At 39.5% G+C, this 17,178-nt stretch overlaps 1 protein-coding gene across 3 annotated transcripts in view; it reads right to left on the bottom strand.

Annotated features, from left to right (window-relative positions):
• The window catches only part of tln2b (talin 2b), a 78,350-nt gene that overhangs the window by 35,900 nt on the left and 25,272 nt on the right, over positions 1–17,178 (bottom strand). For all 3 annotated transcript variants that reach the window (XM_078789490.1, XM_078789494.1, XM_078789496.1), the window contains exons 2-10: positions 13,046–13,216; positions 12,873–12,970; positions 12,614–12,743; positions 10,456–10,611; positions 9,330–9,472; positions 2,362–2,489; positions 2,087–2,150; positions 1,852–1,956; positions 348–503 (exon numbers count right to left, since the gene is read on the bottom strand). In XM_078789490.1, the coding sequence (XP_078645616.1) occupies positions 348–503; positions 1,852–1,956; positions 2,087–2,150; positions 2,362–2,489; positions 9,330–9,472; positions 10,456–10,611; positions 12,614–12,743; positions 12,873–12,970; positions 13,046–13,181 (1,116 nt within the window). In that variant the 5' untranslated portion in view covers positions 13,182–13,216. The remainder of the gene's footprint in view (positions 1–347; positions 504–1,851; positions 1,957–2,086; positions 2,151–2,361; positions 2,490–9,329; positions 9,473–10,455; positions 10,612–12,613; positions 12,744–12,872; positions 12,971–13,045; positions 13,217–17,178) is intronic.

Below are 17,178 nucleotides of genomic sequence, written 5' to 3'. Positions count from 1 at the left end.
CACATTGGCAAAACATAAAATGATTCGAGTCATCATTTACAATTATTTGTCAACGCTGTTTCCTGATATGGAAAGAAAACATGCTATTTGGTTGATAAAAACAGCTTTTCTTTGATAAATAATACATCTAAAGTCTGTACAATCCTCCTAAGACAGCTATTGTTCTGTTAGATAAAACAAGCAGCTAGTAGATTTCCCAAGTCCCAACAATTTCAAGAATGCTGTTTGTGCTGTAAGATTAAAAAAATAGAGGAAAGATGTATTTGACGCCTGTCAATCACTCTTGATCTTGGAATATCTGATTATATGCACAGGATGAGGATGTGATGCTAAGAGTCAAACAGTACCAGGGTGAAGCTCTTGGGGGAGGCGGCCCATCTTTTGACGGTGGTCAGGGGCCACTCCTGCACCACATCTTTAGTCTTCTCATCCACTCGCATCACCGACTCTTTGGTAATCCCCAGCAAGCGTGGGACCAACTTATTCTTACCTTTCATCTTTTCCTGCCAGATAGGAAAAAAATAATTCAGATAATATTCATACCGGTGCTAAACACCTACACATGATGATTCATCTGAGACACAAAACGCTGTGTTGATTCACATGCTGTGCCTGTGGCGAAGCAGAGGGGCAACTGTGAACTGACCCATCAGATTTCAGCTTTATTTAACTGCTGCTTTATCGAGCAGGGTCTCCACAGGCTTTAGTCACTGTCAGAGCACCAGCCTTGTGCTTCAACCAGCTCTCTGCTTGAGAAGCACCACTTTTGGCGCACTGGAAATCCATTATAGCTCACTTCACAGGGTGGAACTACACCCAGCTCAAAAACGGTACAAGAAACACAAGAGCTTTTGCAGAGCGCAGACCTCCACCAAGGTTTAAAGCCTTAGAGCAAGTTGTAAATGAATAAATGCGCATTTTTACACTTGGTTCTAAATGTCTTATATTAAGTAATATGATGAAAAATATTGAACTGCGATAAAGATTATGATGGCTGGGTAGAAGAGGAAATTCAAATCAACTTCATATTGATTTTTATTTAGCTCAAACTGACAATTCTGAGAAAAGTAAATTGGGCACTTAGTTGAAGAGCCTAAAGGTGCGGATCTCAAGGAACTCAATGTCCATGAATGTGACAAACACAGGTTGTTTTGCATGTCTTACATGGATGTCAACATCAATTGTCTATTGTCTATGGGAAGATATTTTAAACAGGTGAACTTTGGTCATGGTGTTCAAACATGCATGTGAAGGAAAGTAATAAAAGGCGGATTTTATTTTGTGCCGGCACAGACACACGCGCACACACAAAAACACTATTTTCCTAATTGTGATGTTTACAGCAAGAGCGTTTGCCAAACAAAAGCCTGCGGTGATTAGTGACAGATGAGAAAAGGAAGGTTACAATAAACTCTGAGCTCGCACCAAAACCCAACAAACCCAGGTGTGTACTTTCGCTTCCGTTAGCAACAACAGCACAGTGCAGCCGGTCTGAATTATTTAGCAGCGTTTTGAATGCTCCATCACTACATTTCCTCATCGAACACAGAAGAGCGCTTCCACATTTAGATGCGCATACACTACGTATGTACAAAGCAAGGCAAATCACGGGGACCAAATGTTCCATTTATTGTCCATTAAGAACAGTGGCATACAGCTGAACTTCATACAGGCCAAGGGCATCAAGCTTTTACGATACCCAAGGCATGATGTTATTCTATTCTCATGCTACACTTCCACAACATAAGTTATATATTTTTCATAATAATAATGCACTGTATATAGTACATTTGGGTATTATTATTATTATTATTATTATTATTATTATTATTAACATATTTGGGGTTTTACCTTCACCAGGAAGAAGGACACACCATACGTCTGCAGTGATCTGGCCAGTTTCACATACTTCACTTTGGCCTCTATCTCTGTCATCTCTCCACAGTTTTTATGATCCTGCACACACAGCCAAGATGATAACTCACATGTTCTTAATGTGATCAATTCACATCAAAACAAAGATCACATTTATTTGTGTTATGGGTGCAATTTTACATGCAACAGTTATACAATGTGTTGTACATACTTGGAATACTTTCTTCTCTGATCCTCTTTGTTTTATATATTCTTTAGGCAGGAACTCCTTTAGGCTGAAAAGAAGAAAAAAAAGACGTTTGTACTTTTCTGTTTACTGTTTTCAGGTCATTATTGCCATACTGCTTATATAGAAGTTCTAGCAGCAGATGCCATGGAGTCAAGGCACTTGTTCTCAATTAAGGAATTTACATGCAAAGCTGGAGAAATGCTGTACAGTATGATTTTAAACATTGGAGCTAATGCATTTGATTAAAAAGTGCTTACTCCAGAAATCCAGGCTTGTGTTTATGCTCCACGTGGGGTCCGAACTGGATCTGAGCCTGGATCCCCGCAAACTCACAGGCTTTATCAAAGGAAACAGGGTGGGATCCATTCAATATGTCATCTCTGGCCTGGAGGAGATATGAGGGGGGGTGGAAGTAGCAAATGCCGCATACATTAATGACATGGATGGAGACAAAGAGCTGTGAGAATGAGCCAAAATTCTTTCAACGTGTGCATTTCATCATGTGAATTGAATACTCTCATAAATGTAAATGGAACCTATAGGTATTATTTTATCTACCACTTTTGTCGATTTATCACAGCAACACTTAGCAACACAGCTTTTCTTATGTTAGTTTTTTCCTATTGCTAAAACACAATTTTGCAAAGTTTGCTAGTTTTATTAAAAAATATTCACAAAACCACACCCCCAACCTGCAAAATACCTCATAGTATATCTTTCAAAATGAAACACTGTATCCCAAACTACATATAGTGTCATCAAAATCAGACTTTTGCATGAAACTGTCCACACTTCATTCATATGACCAGATTTGTGATAATGAAAAGCACTATCATATTTAGTATGCTTTGCCATAATAGTGAAATAGTTCCACTTATAGAACATGTTTCATATTGTTCACATGCACAGAAATATTTGCATATATATACAGTGAAGAAAATAAGTATTTGAACACCCTGCTATTTTGCTATTTCTCCCACTTAGAAATCATGGAGGGGTCTGAAATTTTCATCGTAGGTGCATGTCCACTGTGAGAGAGATAAACTAAAAAGAAAAATCCAGAAATCACAATGCATGATTTTTTAACAATTTATTTGTGTGATACAGCTGCAAATAAGTATTTGAACACCTGAGAAAATGAATGTTAATATTTGGTACAGTAGCCTTTGTTTGCTATTACAGAGGTCAAACGTTTCCTGTAGTTTTTCACCAGGTTTGCACACACTGCAGGAGGGATCTTGGCCCACTCCTCCACACAGATCTTCTCTAGATCAGTCAGGTTTCTGGGCTGTCGCTGAGAAACACGGAGTTTGAGCTCCCTCCAAAGATTTTCGATTGGGTTCAGGTCTGGAGACTGGCTGGGCCATGCTAGAACCTTGATATGCTTCTTACGGAGCCACTCCTTGGTTTTCCTGGCTGTGTGCTTCGGGTCGTTGTCGTGTTGGAAGACCCAGCCACGACCCATCTTCAATGCTCTGACAGAGGGAAGGAGGTTGTTCCCCAAAATCTCACAATACACGGCCCCAGTCATCCTCTCTTTAATGCAGTGCACTCGTCCTGTCCCATGTGCAGAAAAACACCCCCAAAGCATGATGCTACCACCCCCATGCTTCACAGTAGGGATGGTGTTCTTCGGATTGTACTCTTCATTCTTCTTCCTCCAAACACGCTTATTGGAATTATGACCAAAAAGTTCTATTTTGGTCTCATCTGACCATAAAACTTTCTCCCATGACTCCTCTGTATCATCCAAATGGTCATATGCAAACTTAAGACGGGCCTTGACATGTGCTGGTTTAAGCAGGGGAACCTTTCGTGCCATGCATGATTTCACATCATGACGTCTTAGTGTATTACCTACAGTAACCTTGGAAACGGTGGTCCCAGCTCTTTTCAGGTCATTGACCAAGTCCTGTCGTGTAGTTCTGGGCTGATTCCTCACCTTTCTTAGAATCATTGAGACCCCACGAGGTGATATCTTGCATGGGGCTCCACTCCGATTGAGATTGACCGTCATGTTTAGCTTCTTCCATTTTCTAATGATAGCTCCAACAGTGGACCTTTTTTCACCAAGCTGCTTGGTAATTGCTCCGTAGCCCTTTCCAGCCTTGTGGAGGTGTACAATTTTGTCTCTGGTGTCTTTGGACAGCTCTTTGGTCTTCGCCATGTTACAAGTTAAAGTCTTACTGATTGTATGGGGTGGACAGGTGTCTTTATGCAGCTAACGACCTCAAACAGGTGCATCTGATTCAGGATGATACATGGAGTGCAGGTGGACTTCTAATGGGCAGACTAACAGGTCTTTCAGGGTCAGAATTCTAGATGATACACAGGTGTTCAAATACTTATTTGCAGCTGTATCACACAAATAAATTGTTAAAAAATCATGCATTGTGATTTCTGGATTTTTCTTTTTAGTTTATCTCTCTCACAGTGGACATGCACCTACGATGAAAATTTCAGACCCCTCCATGATTTCTAAGTGGGAGAAATAGCAAAATAGCAGGGTGTTCAAATACTTATTTTCTTCACTGTATATATTTTTTATTGGAAATTAGCTGATACTATCGATTGGCGAAACCCATTACACATGCATAAAATATATATATTTACATGATTCTTTTAACATCGTTCCGTCACTGCAGTGCATAATGGCCAGTAATGTGTTCTTGAGAAATCCATCGTCTGGTTGTGTTTTCCCATTAAGCAATAAAAAAGGTTCACATTTCAAAGCTTCAGTCACTATTCAATCACGCTGGAGGTTAGAAAGGTTTGAAGCCTTTTTTTGACATCCTTGAAAGGCTTGCGTGAGTGTTATTCTCTCCAGAGTGAAGTCAGCTCAAACTGTCTCCTGCTTTCTAGTTTAGTGCTGCAAAATTAATGCCTCCAAAAAAAATGAGAGCACTTGCTGATAGTGAGAAAGGCTCTATCAGTGCTTTTAGCATTAGCATACCAACTGTATGCACACACAGCCATGCCGACTCAACTCTCATTCTTATTTCTCATTACTTGAGTGAACAATTAAGCGGTGGCTTACAACTGAAATGAGGACAACAATTTCCTGCACTCATACTCAGGAGCACTTTCTCCAGTGTCGTTCACAGCGGAGCACACAAACTCCTTTGAACAGCAGAAGAAGTGCTATAATTAAAGTGTAATTTCACACATGCTATTATCTACAGAGAACACTGCTCACTGAGGTGCATTATTATGAGTGTTGCTGGGAATAACCTGAAGAGAATTTTTTGTATTTACCTTTATAAACAAAGCACAAACTAGGATCAATTTACGGTTTACAACACTTGTTTCACCTGCAGTCTACTGATGGCTTTAAAAAAATATAACAATATGTTTATGATAATTGGAGGAGTTAGTTGGGATGGGCAGTATTTGATTAATTATGTGGTTGGTCAACCAGCTCATTATGGCCCAGACAAGTGGATCAAAAATAAAAATGTTGAAAAAAATGACTGGACTCATATCTAGTTACACATTTGTCGTTCAAGTTAAGGCTTGCTTGTTTTATTTTGAGCCATCATAACATTAACGGTGGTTTAAACAAAATAAATAAATAAGCATGTAAAAGAGTAGCTAACAACTTTGTTTAAATAAATTCTACATAATAGAATGTGGGGGAGAGGAGGCGACCTTAATACATCAGTTTGTCAATTTCAGCGTGGCCCTAAACCCTTCTGTAACAATAAGTGAATAAAAAAATCATGACAAATTCCAGAGGTAAGTCCTCATCTGGTTCTGATTTTGCAATCAAAGATATCACCACATCCAGTTTGCTGTGGGAATAAGTTAAAATTAGGAATACAGTAAGTGGAAGCTGCAAAGTACTTATGGGCTGATGCTATTGCCATGGAGGCTTATCCTGTTCTCAATGCAAATACATGACAGGGAAGGAGTGGCTGAGTAGTAGGAGGATTTAGGCCAATACTGGCACAGTCTGCAATGTGTGTTGACGGACAAAATGATGAAGAAACATCTCAGCTATCATTGAATCATCAGAATGTGGAGCCAGAAAACATCTGCATAAACAAGAGTTCTAGAAAATAGCAGACATTATGAATCATGACATCAGGGGAAAACAAAGGGTGTGATCACTTGGAAAAAGTGGAAAAGAAAGAGAAACACTGTAATGGAAGACAGAGCTTTGTTCCACTTGGATAATAATCTTTCCTCTACCTCTTTTTGACAATTTTAACCCAATATCAAATTAGAGCCTTTGTTTTGTGAATAGCCTATGTGGCCTGCCAGCGCAAAAATCAAAGTGTGTTGTAGACACAAAGAGGCAAAGATTAATGGGGGAGGGCAACTGTGAGGCAGTGGAGAGGAAATATGACTATGTTGTGAGCATGATCTCCACTGTGCAGTGGTGTGTGTGTGTGTGTGTCAGGGAGGGGATGTGTGCGATTATGTCAGAATGTGTGGGAGATTGGGAGGGAGTGGACACAGATGAACTGGAAGGGAAGGAAGCAGAGGGTAAGACAAATATAGGGGCAAAAGAGAAGAAGAGCTGAGAACAGCAGGCGGGCTGGCTGGCTGGACAAACACATCAGGTAACAAGTAATCCTTTAGTATATTTGAGAAGTAATGCTTTAAAGTAACCATACGTAGAAATTGGTGCTTAACAAAACAGGCGTGATTTAAATATGACACTGATTTGGACTAGGAAGAGCATCTAGCACCTATTGCCATGGCAACTGTGGATTCGCTACTGTACTTCCAGTGTGGTATTCCAGCCTGGACATTGGCATTAAAACTAATACTCGGAGTTTGTCTGATTCCCAAAGGATCAATTGTTGAGAAGAACACAACAAGAAAAGTACAAGACCATACACTGGAAGTTACACAAAATGAGTGGAATTAACCATACACCCAACCTGACAACTCTTCTGTTTTCACCAGGAACTACCATATTTTACCCTTCTTTCCTGCCGTCCTCGACTTTTTAACAGTAACATTAAAAAAATTTCCTGTCTGGTTCTGACGATTCTGCACAGCTTCCGGTTCACTCAGCAACATTGGTGTAACACCTCCTGTAGCTTGTGAAGTCAGATATCTTGTTGAGTAAGACCCTCAAACAATGCACAACGATGAGCCAATTCAAGAAACAATACAAGCAGTTGATGTTTGCTAAATAGGTCTTGAACCAGTCATGATGTGCTATATATATCACTATATTGACATTTACTATGGTACCCATTATGTCATTGTATGGTCATATCACCCCGTACGTCGGTACATGATGAAAAATAAATTATATTAGGAAAGCAGGAAGTGAACAAATGTAACAGTTACTGATTGTAAAAGTACCAGATGGAGGGGTAGGATTTAATAAGCTTTGCTTCTTCCTACTACTTTTGGGCATGTGGAACTGTGAACTGATTATGTGATGCACTCAATTGTAATCTGATGCATGTTCAAATGAAATAAAATCATTAACATTCATCTCAAAATAAACAAAGCAAGCCAGTAGAATAACATTGTTGCAAATCAGTAGGCAGTGCTCTTTACATCTTTACACCATTTATTTGGGTGGGTGGGGTGCTAGTGTAAATTATTGGGAGAAGAACAGAATTTGTCTGATTTTTTGTGTGTCTATTGTTTCCTTATTTTGGCAAATGTTGACAAATATGCGAGTCACATTATGTATTTTTTGTATTTGGAGGCATGGCAATGTTAATTATGGTGAACTTCTGCGACAAGCTTAAAAACTGCCTGTACAGGAGGGAGACAGTTTGACACTGAAACTGATTATTCTTTGAAATCCAAACAGAGGTCAACCAGTGTCGCAAAACACATTAATTGGCGTAGCTTCTTTAGCGTTGTTTGTAAACAAATGCATGTTGACTGTTTTTTTTAAATAAAGAACACTCCACTCCTGAGGGGAGCCCGAAAGCACAAAACAATTGTTCCTTACGACCTGAACTTTTCTTGAATGCAGATTTTGTTTTCCATTTCTTTCAAACAAGCTATTGCAATCGTTTGCTAAATGCGTGTGTGTTTCCTGCTGCATGGACTGTGTCAGTGGGATTCTCTTCTCCCCTGGGAAGAAAGGCTAATGGGAATGTAGTGATGTGAGCAGAGTGCAAACTCTAATCAGTAGCTAACACCCCTCAGGGAAGCCTTCAGTGAATGCAGGGCTCCCGCCGTTTATAAACATTGGTAGAAGCACACTTGAGACAAACAGAAAAACAAATACAAAAAGGACCCAGACTAAGTCATCCAGATGCTCTGACAAAGTTTAACTGCATTTCTCAGGCTTTAAGCTATTAAGTTGTCGACTCAGACATCCACAAATTACATCTCCCCACATGAGACATTAAGCAGTCCATCACTGTCTTAAGGAATCTTGGGAACTTTATTTTTTTGTCTGTACATGTGGTACTTACAACTGTATGGAGATCTGTGTTTTCCCTGCAGTTACTGGTTCAAATTTCTTCGGCTTTTCCCGTCAGGGGTCGCCACAGCAAACCAATCTCCTCCATCCAACCCTGTCTTCTGCATCTGCCTCACATCAACTACCCTCACGTCCTCCTTCACTACATCCATAAACCTCTTCTTTTGTCTTCTTCTACGCCTCCTACCTGGCAGCTTTACATTCAGCATCCTTCTACCAATAAATTCAATCTCTCCTCTGGACATGTCCGAACCATGTCAGTCTGGCTTCTCTGACTTTATCTCCAAGGCCTCTAACATGTAATGTCCTTCTGATGTACTCGTTCCTGATCCTATCCATCCTGGTCACTCCCGATGAGAACCTCAGCATCCTCATCTCTGCTACCTCCAGTTCTGCTTTTTTTCAGTGGCACTGTCTTTAGACCAAACGGCATGGCTGGTCTCATCACAGTTTTGTATGCCTTTCATTTTAGCTGAAACTCTTCTATCACGCCTGATACTTTTCTCCATCCGTTCCATCCTGCCGGCACACGCTTCTTCACCTCCTTTTCACAATGACCATTGTTCTGAACTGTTTACCCCGAGTACTTAAAATTCTCCACCTTCTGTATCTCTTCTCCGTGTAACCTCACTCTTCCACTTGGATCCCTTTCATTCACACACATATGCTGTATATACTGTACATATACACACATATATATGTTCTTATTAAACAAATAATGTGTCTGTGGTTGAGGTCACACTGCAATTCTGATATAGTGCTCTACTTCTCACTTGTACCTTGCCATTGTTACATGCTTAGTTGTTTCCATCTCACCTGGACATAAAGCAGGTTGAGCTGAACAGGGTCCCGCGAGTCCACATTCTGGTCTGAGTAGAAGAACTTGCGTCGCAGCAACAGCATCTCACTTTCCTCCACTCCCTGCTCTCTGAAGGTCCTGCTGTGGTCCAGCCAGTTCACTGCCCAATCAATACACACCATGTTGGCTAAAGCACTCAAAATAAATGGATGCTCTCTTAACGAAGATGCTATTAGAGGAGTGGTAAGGGTGAAATTAACCAAGCACTTTTGAAATTGTAGACACACCAGCTTAGATGGATAATCTTCTTAATTAATTGTGAAGCTGTCAAAATCTTGTCAGGGTGTTGTTTTCTGCAGAAATTCAAATTGCGAATTATGCTGTATGTATGTTTTGTAATTAGAATTGCTGTCCTCGGAAGGAAAATAAGCTCTTATTCAATTAAACTTTTGACACTGGAATTGAAATGAAAAAAAAAAAATATTTGAGTGTTAAAACACATGCACAAAATACGATGCTAGGTAAGTAATATAACATTAGGAGGCCATGGAGACAGAGTATTTCCAGTAATGAGAATTATTAAAAACCTTATTAGATTGAGTATTTAGGTAGTGTTTGGCTTTAATGTGTACGATTTGCTGTTTTCTGTTTTCACATTTTGTTGCATCATGCTTGTTTCAAGCCTGTGTCAAGGCACCAGTGTATGCTGCACCTCCAATCTCCCCTCTTACATAGCGTGAAGTGCACCTTCAAAAAAATCTTGGGGTACTCTCAAAATGTCTTCATGGTTGGCAGGTCTGTGTCTTTATTCATCTTTGAGCGATGCTGGTGCCAACAACTCATACAGTGGTTGTCAAAATAGACAAATAATATTTGGTTCTCAATAGAATTTTAAATATTGGTTCTCTATGCGGGCATCACCGAAACTAATTGCCAAACACTGTTGTAATTTAGACCTTGTACACCAAAAAAAGTCAACGAGGGCAATTGTTTAATTGGTGAAATGCAAATATATTCATTGTAAATGGGCACAACATAATTCAGTGATTTTGCCTAAATGAGATTCTAAGAAAAAAAATTTTTTTTTGAGTGTATAGTGCAATCCTCATATTCAACTGGAGACTAACACTAGCGCTCGCTTACAGTCATCATCTGTATGCAGCTTGGCTTTGAGCTTCTCCATCTTCCTCTCATCTCTTAGCAGCAGCGTTCTATCTTTCTTCAGTGTTCCCATACTGTCCTCCTTCTTGTCCTCCGGCACCTCCTGAATGAGCGAGTACTCCTCATAGTTGGTAATTCCTGAAAGCAAAAGTAAGTCAGAGGATTCTGAGAGAAGATGGCTCAGAGCTTAAATGATATTATATATATATATATATATATTTTTAACCCCACTCCCATTTTAGGCCTTTTTCTAGTCTGTATACAGGAGCTTGTGCAGAGACATCAAACTATTTTCCCCAAGTCACTCTCATAGCAAGCTGATTGCAACAGATAGCAAGCTACGTATGTTAAGGGTCCCATGCAATACTACTTTTCACAATTTTAAATAGGTCCCACAAGAGTGAAATTTTGTTGAAAGTTTGTTGAAATACGTAGCCCTGATGCTTGAATTTACCAGAATTTACAGACAATTTCCATAGATAAATTGCATCCACTAAATTTACAAAGAAAAAAAAAACATTTGTACGTACATAAACATGCTGCACCAGTCTATACGCTGCAGGTGTCCACGTTGTAACATGGAATACTTAGTACACAAAAAGATTTCTTAAACTTTGAATTCCTCCTCTTGGGAACTAAAACCAGTAAAATTGTTGAAATCCAACAGCCCAAAAATTCCCTCAGCACACATGCCGCTGGTCTTGCTACCAGCGTCAATGAAAGAAGGAGCGAAACCAGCAACAAATTTGCCCCCGAGCCCCTGCTGTTCTCCTCAGTACGTGGCAGTTCAGCCCCCTGAAACCCGCCCCGACAGTGGACCTAGCAAAACTACTCCACACAGGCAAGATCCAAAAGCAAACCCAAGAAAAAGCTGCAAGATCAATCATCTTCGTTGCATCACATCCACATATCCTCACACGTTCTCCATGATGAGTAGTGATGTTCTGATCGATACTGAAATATCAATAACCTCCGATACCACACTATCTATTAACTATTAATATTATCTATTAATACACATTTTTCACCAAGAATTACTATAACATGAATGAACCACTTAATTATATTAAATATTTCAAGTTAATTAACATAATAAGGTTTAAGTGTGCAGGAGTAGGGCCTACATGCCTTCACGTCATTATCATGTCGATTATCAAATCGGTATCGCCAAATCTGCCGATTTGTGTGTCTGTAGCTTTAATGCTGAAGCGCTGTTTATTGATGCCTAGAGTGCGTGGCTTAAAGTAGCGCTATTGTGCACTTTGTCAACAGTAAACGCTATGAACTGTAAACTTGTCCAATGTAATAGATGCCCTATAGCAGATATAACAATGTAACATCGAATGGGAAAGGACACAAACATTAGCAACACCAGCACAGCTTATTATTAACACTATGATTACAGTCACATTTTAATAGCAACATTTTAGGTTTGCCTATTCACTGAAGAAAAACAACATGATGAATCTTACAGCTGAGCTCCAGGCTTTAGTTCAAGATGTGTAGCAGTTATTGTTTTTTTCCCCACAAAGTTGTCCTCTGTGAAGTGGTGGGCATGCACATACTCAGGGCAGACTCATGGAGCTAGGGCTGCGTAAGAGGCGATATCATGTCCATGAGGAAGAAGGGTTTTCATTTGTGACATCACAAAAAAAACAGAACTTCAAAAGCAATCCTTTGAGTGCTTTTCCTCTTAGAAGTGGCAAAAACAAGTCATGAGAGATGATTTCTCAAGTTTAGTGGTTATCCTGTAGGGAAACATCTTACTGACATCATTAAACGGCATTAAAAGCCATTTTGCACAAAAGCGAGCCTTTAATTATAGTGTTGAAAGAAGGGAAAGGTATTATTGTGAGAAGAGCATAGACCATAAGAGGAAGACTTCTTCTACCAGTGATAAATGACACTTATTTTCTGAACAGGGCGAGATAAGGACTTTTTTCAGTGTAGCGACAACACTTTTAGTGCCTAACAAATGCGGCTGTCCAAGTATAAATTGAACAACACATGAAAAGACATTCTGCATGAAGCAGAGTGGTATGCATCAGACTAAAAATAAAATAGCGGATGAATAATTCATGCATCGGACGATGGGCTGAAAAGGATTCATATTATGTGCACTGAAGGGACAATCACTCACCTATTCTGCTGCATATAGTGACAAGCAGCTCCCCAACAGTTTTGGAGTCATCCACCATGATGGTCTTCACAGCCCCATCCAGCATTTTGATCTTCTGTGGCCTTTGTTTCTTCTTATATTCTAAAACATCCTGCAGGGAACAAGAGAAGAGGAACACCATCTCAGTGAACATGTCGTATTGCAAAAATGGAAATCACATTAACGGATGATGAGTGAACGCTGACAGTTCTCCACCTATCGCTGTACGACTTAATCTTACTCCGTTTCGCAGCATGTAGTAATCCAGGGTTCTTCCAGACTCCAGCCAAATTCCTTTCCGGGGATCATCGTCAGAGAGAAAGAGACCATAATCTGAGGCTGCAATACAGAGGAAAACAGTGAATGTACAATACATACTGATTAAACATCCCTGTTGATATTTTTTATGTTAACCTTGTCCTGACTGGGCTTCTGGGACACGTTCTCTGATGATCCTGCATGCATCGTACACAGGCGTGCATGGCTCGAACTGCATGGTCTTCACCACATTGCACTGACGTACGCAGATCTTCAATGACAAAGCCACCATCTCGGACAGTATAATGGCCCCACTGACCTACACACCTGAAAAACAGATGGGGAAAAATGGATGTTGATCAAAGCTGTTGTCTCAGCTATTGTTAACAAGGTACACTCATCCCTCTCCTTAGTGGTTCGAACAATGCTCTCTCTCACAATTGTCTACAATGCATGGTGTGACTCATGGTGGCAGAGTGGTTAGCATGTTGGCCACACAACAGGAGATTGGCAAGACCTGGAAACACTTGAACCCAACACAAAGATTTTGGTTTAACAAGTAATAATTATTAATTTGCGTTAAATCAACTTGAGTATTTTAAACCAAATCTTATTACAACACTCTGATTTATTCTGGTAAATACAAAGCACCATCAGTTCCCTTAACTCAATAACTGAGTGGAGAGCAGAAAGTATAGTATTTGAAGTACAGTATTTACATTTATAGAACAATGGTGACAGGATGCCTCAGTTGATGATATGTAATCCAGGCACTTGGCAGCCCTTTGAGAATTATAGTAAAGCCAAATTGGCAGCAAAATGAGTTGCACTATTTGCATGCAACCTACAGAGGCGCTGTGGAGTCAGTCTAACTTGTCTAAAGTTACTTATTAGTCTAAAGAAGGCCAACATGACAGTTCACTCAGGCCTACATTAACACAGACCTCCTCAATGGCGCAACCCATCTGGGCGGCACTGATCTTCTCACTATCACAGGCATTGAAACAGCAGTTTATAGGAATGCTGCGTCCCAATTTGTGTACTTGTGTACTTACACTCAAGAAGCCAAGTTGGCACAACAGTACCTCCGCATAACATTTGCTGTTTCTGCATGCTCATATTTCTCAGCAAATGGAAAGTACTTTATTTAGTTTTATGGGCCGTGTATGTGTAATGTGAACAGGTTTAGTTGGACTTATGCCCAAAAATCTCATTCTTATAGGTCCTCTGAGTGTAGAGCCTGTAACACTGCCCTGGTCCTGTACGACCTGCTCTGCCAGCACGCTGGTTTGCATTCGCTTGACTAATGGGATATACTTGTAGTGCATCCATTCCAATGCGAGGATTGAACACCTTAAGTTTGCAGTATCCCGCATCCACAACAAACTTAATCTCATCTACAGTGAGGGAAGTTTCAGCTATGTTTGTTGCAACAATACATTTCCGAACACCATCTCTTCTAAACATCTTTTTTTAAGGGTCTGAAGATTAAAATTTAAGGGTGCATACCAATTTTGAAAATATAAAAAGGACAGGACAGAAGCACTAAAACACCACAAGGCAAAGAATAAATCATCCTAATTATCCCCCGCAGTCATTTCTCCCTGGTAAATTGAGTGTGTGTTATAGCAGCTCTCGCCCCCACCCCTGTGCATGTCGAACTAGATGAAGCAAGGTAAGCGACATAACCTTTTGGCAGCAAAATGGGAAAAGCGCAAATTTCCCTAATGTGCAAGAATAACCGGAGAGAAATCAAAACAATGAAAATGACATTCCGCCACCACCACCACATCATTATATTTGCTGCTCGTCTGCTCACTGCTTCACCGTGAGACAAATTAGTGTGTGTTTTGTCACATTCTGCGATACAGGTCAAGCAGCTTAAGGCTTGTGAGACTTAGAATAACAGTCCATAGCTGTTTTTAGCATGAGCCTCTCTCCTCAATCATACCACTTATTATTAACAAATCTCCGAAGTCAAAGCACTTTGCCATTCCAAATATAAGATAACTTACCGAGAGTACTCCATATACTCTGCACTTCTTTTTTAAACTATGTCCAACATTTAAAAAATGGAGATGACTCACTGTCAATACTAAATTTGACAAATATTATTGGTTAGGATATAAACAAAATATGACTAAAACTATTAACAATTTAAGTTTAAACAGGTTTTGACAAGGTTCCTTGTCAAACTTCAGTCTGCTAGCATCCTGCTAGTTGACTACTTCATTAAGAATGTTAGCAAGCTAGCAGCTAAAATAGAACACACGTTAGTTTTTCGAAATGTACAATTTATTGAGTTTTGGTAATTTTTTGTAGAGAGTACATTTGAAATAAAACAGTTGTAGTAGTGAAATGTGATTATGTTGTCAAAAACATATCAAGACTGTTAGCATATTAGCAGTAAACACAGAGGACACCACAGAGAGGAATTTTTTGTTTGAAATATTTGTTTCTAGGTTTAGTATTTGAGAACTTTGGAGAGGGTTAATATGTGTATATGTGTTAATAATAACAGGGTGTTCTATTACACAATATTAAAGTCAGAGAAGCGCTGTGGCCATATTGGTTGTTACCGCTATTATTAATTAATTGTTCGAATAGGGTTGCACAATGAAATATTTTAGTTTAAATGTTGCCAAGTTTTACAAATGGAAATAAATCCTCTTTTGTGAGTCACAGAGGAGAAAATCTGGGAAGTACATTTTCTATAATGATAAAGTTGTGAATGAGGTTGCCTTTGCCTGTGGCTGTGTCGCGGTTCCTCTCCAACAAACCCACTCTTTTCCTGAGTTTTTCTTATTTCAATGTATGAAAAAGACAACCACAAAGAAAATACGAGGTAATGACGCTGCATGAGCTCCTCTTTTCATAGGATTGCAAAAAAGCCCCGCTGAGTCTTTGTCGCATGCAGCGCTTGCATAGATTCTCTCCATCAGAGAACAGCATGAAGGAGTGCACTTATGTTTACCACTCTCTCTCTCTCTCACACACACACACATTTATTAGCCACTAATTGCAGATAAACTGTCTACATATTTGTTCAATCTTTACATGTTTTTTCTAGTTCCACTGATAAGCAACCTGTGGCAGCATCCATTTAAACTACATGCACCACAGGGCATTTGTAGATGTGCTGTCAGTGCCATCAGTCACTGGAGATCGTATGGCAGAAATCACGTAGCAAAACCCCGGAGGATAATTAGAATCTCTGAAGTAACAGTAGTGGGAGAAGATTTTTCATCAGCATCCTGAAGTAAAGACTCCAATAGCACAGTAAGGTTTTACTTAGATTCACATTCAGGATGAGTTAAAACTAATTTCTTGGAAAAAGGCTTTCAAATTCACCCCCCCTTGCCCTTCCAAGATTAAAAAAAGACCTGTTAAAAATGTGACAATGCAAAAAATAAATGGAAATGAGACCAAAAAAAAAGTAAGTAATTTATTGCATACAACCATTAAACTGAAACGGGCTACTCATCAGCTGATTAAAAAAAACCAAAATCCAAATAAAATGGAAATAGAATTTTCAAATGTAATGCACCATTCTTGTTAATGACCTCAAAAATTGTTGCCAGCTGGTGGAGATCTTAAATTGTTGATCAAGAGTATATACATTATACAGTAGCTACTGTCGTATAGTCTATAACAAGGGTTCCGAACCATCAGGCACAATGATGAAAAAAAAATGTAAAACAGAAATAAATTAAAAACTACCAGTAATTTTTTATACATGCATACTAATTTTGAAAGTAAGGGCTGTTATTTTATTCAAAAAATATATACAGTTTGTAATCCCCCAGTTTTTGCAACTTTATGTGGTTTTTCATCGTGTTTCGGAGCGCAGCGACCCTTCTCATGGTGTTCACTTGTCCTTGAACACACCTCAGATGCTACACAGATATTATAAGATATATAGTGTATATTTCCCATTCGTCTTTCTCCTCATACTTGTTCCCAAATGCTCATACTTTGTGGGAATGCATAAAAGTACGATTTGATGATGTTATCAAGTGCTAATGTGTAGGAGTGTCGCAAGATGAAACCTTGCTGAGATTTCTCGTTTGGAGAAAAGCTATCTTTCAAGAACGGGACAGCCAGACGGCAATCAAACTGAACTATGGTATTGCTACTATGAATGATAATACAGCAGTATGGAAGTGGCAGTGCGCAAGTCATTATTGGAACTGCACATTAAGTTCTTTGCAGTATACAGCCCTTGAATGGCAAGCTATCGCAGTGTTGTCAGCATCGTTGAGTAACATGGCTGTTTTTTCAATCAAAGT

This window comes from Doryrhamphus excisus, linkage group LG1 (genome assembly GCF_037039965.1).
Source record: "Doryrhamphus excisus strain RoL-2023G ecotype Guam linkage group LG1, RoL_Dexc_Guam_v1.1, whole genome shotgun sequence".
NCBI classification, from domain to species: domain Eukaryota; kingdom Metazoa; phylum Chordata; class Actinopteri; order Syngnathiformes; family Syngnathidae; genus Doryrhamphus; species Doryrhamphus excisus.
The sequence above is the reverse complement of the archived record's forward strand: the minus strand, read 5'-3'. Positions and strand labels throughout refer to the sequence as shown.